Source organism: Atta cephalotes (assembly GCF_000143395.1).
Source record: "Atta cephalotes unplaced genomic scaffold scaffold00021, whole genome shotgun sequence".
Classification (NCBI taxonomy): Eukaryota; Metazoa; Arthropoda; class Insecta; order Hymenoptera; family Formicidae; genus Atta; species Atta cephalotes.
In genome coordinates, this window is record NW_012130085.1 from 1,116,907 (window position 1) to 1,121,769 (window position 4,863).

Below are 4,863 nucleotides of genomic sequence, written 5' to 3' on the forward strand. Positions count from 1 at the left end.
CGTAACGTACGTACGTACGTAACGTTACGTAACGTAACGTTAACGTAAGTAGTAACGTAAGTAACGGTAACGTAAGTAGAGNGTGATGATNGNTNANTNNGAGAGAGAGAGAGGGGGGGCCCATCCGCCGTCAAATTAAGTACCGGCTTCGGCGATCGAAAAGATATAGCACACGTGACCGTTGGCGCGATCAATAGCCGCTACATTCCTGCGATTGTCGGCGCTTTTTTGCCACCCCTCGCTACTACGCGCGATTTCTTTTTCCCCCCGTCGCGTCGGGAAAGAGGACCCTTCAAAGCGTCGCCTTTAATCCACACGCTTTGTTTACGAGATGGTGTTTGTCGGATACTAATTGAGCGGTCCGTTTCCGGAACGACGCGACACACGGGCACGTCCGTTCTTGCCCATGGCCGCTTTCCGTCACTCGCTCGGTGGGATGAACGGCCGAACTGATGTACGCGGTGTAATCGTTAACAAAGTTTGTTATTTGTCCCGTAGGGTGGCATGAAAAATGGATCGAACCCCGGGGTGTCTCGATTTGTCGGACCGCCGCAAAAACTAACAAACTCTCGCTCGCGCAAAGGCCGGGCAAAAAGGGTTTCTCTTTGGTTCGATAAAAACTGGGGGGACGGGTTTTTTAACGTGAATTTTATCGGCTGGCTGCGGTTTTCGATAACTAGATAAAGAACTTCACAGTGTGACACTTGTCGGTTAATCAAACCGAACTGTTTGATATATAATTTAAAACGGAAATTAGTTTTGTTTTACAATGATATATTGGCAAAAATTTTTATTGGCAGTCGAGAATTCATAAAAAATTAAATTTTCTACCGTTTATAGATCATCGATTTGTATCTTTTAATATGTTATCGATAAAATTTAAGAGTCGTATTCAAGTCTGTTTGAAGGACGAAAAGAGGCACAGGATAAAAGGCTGATACAATCAATTTTATTGTACACGGTATCAGAGCCAATATGTGAAGATGAAGTAAAATCCATTTATGGTTAGCACGTAAACAAGCTTCCGAACTTCATCAAACTGCCGCGACTACCGACTACAATTTGCCTTAATAAACACTTGCATTATCCTGTACAGCAGGAGATTGTCTCCATTTCCATGTAAATAATTCACTTCGATCAAAGGCGAGGCTATCTGGTTCTTGCAGGCGGGTCTTCATTTGGCGCGGTCGTAGTAACATATATACCAAAACCTGTGCTTGTAAAGCTCTTTGGTCCCCGGTGGCCTTACCGCCGTTCGCGACAATAGCGGCCGAAAATTACGCCCGCTTGTGTTAAGTGTTTGCCAGCTGAAAGATAAAGCGAGTGCACCGGTGATTCTCGATATACCACGTTCCTGCAATTCCCCACGCATACATTCTTGTTTCTGCCTCGAGGACGCTTTTTTCGTAACAACTCTCTATTTTCTCTATTAACGATTATCGAAAAATTTATGTAAATGCCTAGAAAAACATATGTGCTTCCCTCTATTTTTAACAATTTTTATTGCGGCAATATTGCGGCAATTTTTTTCAGTAGTAACCACCGAAACAATCGATATAATAATTTTTAAGAAAACATGCTATTATTCTGTATATCTAAATTTGATATCTTCACTAGTGTTTCTAAGGCAACACCCTAAATACAGTAATATAGGCAAGCCGGGTCATCGTTCGGATCGAAGGTCGGAGTTCCGGTAGGGGACAATAAAGGGAAGAAAATTATGACGGCGCCTGTTTATCCACAAAAAGATTAAGTAAATAGAGAGATCAATAACTAGTACTCCTCAAAATTATATACTTCTATTCGCGTTATTTTATTTACTCTATATTTGCGAAATTAATACTTTCTTTCCATAAATGCTTTTTCATGAGCGCATGACTATTTCAGGCTAATGTATCCTATTACAGGCAGATAACATCATTAGAGACCTGGAAAGATAATGTCATAATACATGCCTCGATATATCATATTGCTTGTAGCCTTTGCATGAAAATACCTCCCGGTTAACATCGTTGGGTGAATATGGATAATGTAAACACAGTGAATGAGGTAGAAATCAAATTACTGTTATCAGTTTAAACCATCGCGTATAATGCGTATGGCGATCACTGCTTGGAACTTCGAGTTTGACGTTGAAGTGCTTCCATGGTTCTCTATCAGCGTCACGATCGAGTTCGTAATTTCGCATTCCGGGCGACGTTCTCTTTAGCTTGAATTGCCGGAATTCGTAACCGATAGCAGACGATCTCGGGGGAGAGACGACGACGACGACGACGACGACGACGACGACGACTACTGCTTTTCATACGCGGAAAGTTTCGCGACAATACGGCGTTACGGGAAGTATTTTAACCGGTCGCGTCAGAAGAATCACAGCGAACACGTGGACTCGAGGAAGTTTCCTCGCATTGTAAACGAGAAATCGTCCGCCAGCACCGCTAACTCCGTAACTACCGACTCGTTTTTCAAGCCCCTCGTTAATCCACAGACTAGTACGACCAACTCCGTAATTGCAGTCGCAGTGTATCACCGAGGGAAATATTTTCTTTAATTGAATACGCTGTATAAGAAAGCCGGGACTTAAACAAACTCGTGATGCAATTAAGGGGGAAATATCCATCCGACAACGTATTATCTCCTGTTATCTTTAGAATTATTCCTGAATGTATTTTAAGTTGCAACAGCAAGCCGAATTAATGATACCTTAGCACTCCATATTTATATTAAAACATAACTTATCATATTGTCTGAATTATATATAATTACTCAAAGCTATGAAGAATTGCAGGTGTAATATTATTTGTTAAGACATTTTTCGCTATGCTTTCTAAAACTTATAATTAAAGTAAATTGTCAATTATTTGAAGAGTGAAATCTCACTCTTTTTAAGCTTGAAAATTTTACATGAGCTACTGTTTTTCAAGACTGGCTCAATTTTCAATCTTCAGAATGAGATTTCATTCTAAAGAATTTAGAAAGTGAACTGGAGATAACGCATACAGTCTTTTCTCGTTTATATTTTCATTAATACTTATAGCAATGTATTTCATATTTCTTAGATACGCCAGTCTGACAGCAGGTCGTGTAACAACCATAATTATTGTCGTCTGGTTAATCGCCGTGACTGTGGTGGCTTTGCAATCGTCTTTGGACATAGGTCCTGACTTTTGCCGTCGCAGGCTCAGCGGTATTGCGATGGAACAAGCGGTGGGGGCAAGTATATTGGTTGGACTGCCAGCTTTGACGACCATCTTCCTCTACGTGAAGTTGGTGATACGTGTGCGACGAGTCACGAGAGGCTCGTATAAACCGCCAGCCGTCTTCTCCTGGGATTATGAGCTCACGAAGACGAATATGTGCAGCTGCGTGATGTTCGTCGTGTTCTGGTTACCGTTCGGCTTGGCGGTCTGCGTGAATTCCTTCGTTCCGGTGAGCACACGTGTGCTCTACAACCTGGCCTGGTTCGCCCTGTCCAAATCCTGCTTCAACAATTTGCTCTACTGCGTAGCGGACCGTCACTTTCGCAGCGCTTACGTCAAACTTTTTCACTACTGCTGCTGTAAAACCACGGTAAGCTTCTCAAGGAGGCCACGCGGCGGGGAGGGTAGAAATTCTAGCGACGTGCGCCTCAGAGTACACATTATTCACTCGTACGCGAGTCCATCATCCTGTCGTCCGGCTGTGGCCAGACCGAACGGACGTGACGTTTACGAGCTTTAGATACGACCCAATGCGATGCGACGCACGTACAGAATGCAGAAAGCAAAGGTCGATAAAGATGTCGCATCTAGCCAGACGTTCATTCTGCAATGAGCAATCTGTTTTTGCGAGATTGAGCAGTCATTGCATCGACGTATAAACAATGTCGCACGAGGACTGCTTCTGGTATGGCCTTATAATTAATTTATTTCATTCTCACGATTTGTTTTTCGATATTGACTAAATTTTTTGCATTGCGCAGTTTGTTTGATTTTTATAAGGATGCGAAGAACAAGAGTTTTCAAGTAAAATTAATTTCGCGATAATTGAAAGCGTATAGTATAAAAAAATATAGTATACATTGGAACCTCGTATAATCTCAAAATACTATATAAAATCCTTTCCATACGTGCTATGCATAGAAGAAGCGTGAGTGGGAGGTAACGATAGAATCACAACTCCAATAGCGATTCTGAATTTCATGGTTTAAAAATGAAATAGAGACATCCTCGTTCAGAGCCCCAAATCACGCGCTATTACGAGATTCCAGTGTATTTACGAGTATTTCTATCTTCTAGTTATACTTACGATTAGATATATTACTTAATAACAATTTATATAAAAACGCTTTCATTTTTTATTAATAATTTTTTATATATAATAACTCTCACGATACTCGTACGATAAAATTCGTAAAAAATAAACCAAGCATTATGACCTAAGGAATTGGCACTAAGGATACCTATGTGACATAACAAGTGTCATTATTAAACAATGACTACGAAGAAGTTTGCATTTCATTTAGCTTTATTGTAAAATACAGTCAGTTGAAATTAGTAATGTATGGCCCAATATTTTTGACGCTGATACGAATGGTTGCCGTCCAGTGGAAATGTTCTGTATAAACTATGCATTTGTATATTAGGATTTTGTCAGAGAGCTTATGGACGTCACATATATTTACGGACTGAAACATACGTTCTTCGATTATTTAGAATTGAAGTTCTAATCGATTTTAAGAATGTTGAAAATATCTAGTAATCTTTTTGTTATTTTTTAATAACGAGGCAGCATTTTTATTCCGAATAAAAATTTTTTGAGGTAAATATTTAATTACAAAAATTCAGTAGGTTTCCAGTATTATCTCTCTCTCTCTCTCTCTCT

The 4,863-nt window shown here is 40.3% G+C and overlaps 1 protein-coding gene across 1 annotated transcript in view; it reads left to right on the forward strand.

Annotated features, from left to right (window-relative positions):
- LOC105619337 (melatonin receptor type 1B-A-like) overlaps nt 1–3,720 on the forward strand; it is a 13,422-nt gene extending 9,702 nt beyond the window's left edge. The window contains exon 4 of the mRNA XM_012200857.1: nt 3,060–3,720. Within this exon, the coding sequence (XP_012056247.1) occupies nt 3,060–3,720 (661 nt within the window). The remainder of the gene's footprint in view (nt 1–3,059) is intronic.
- Nucleotides 3,721–4,863: the final 1,143 nt, after the last annotated feature.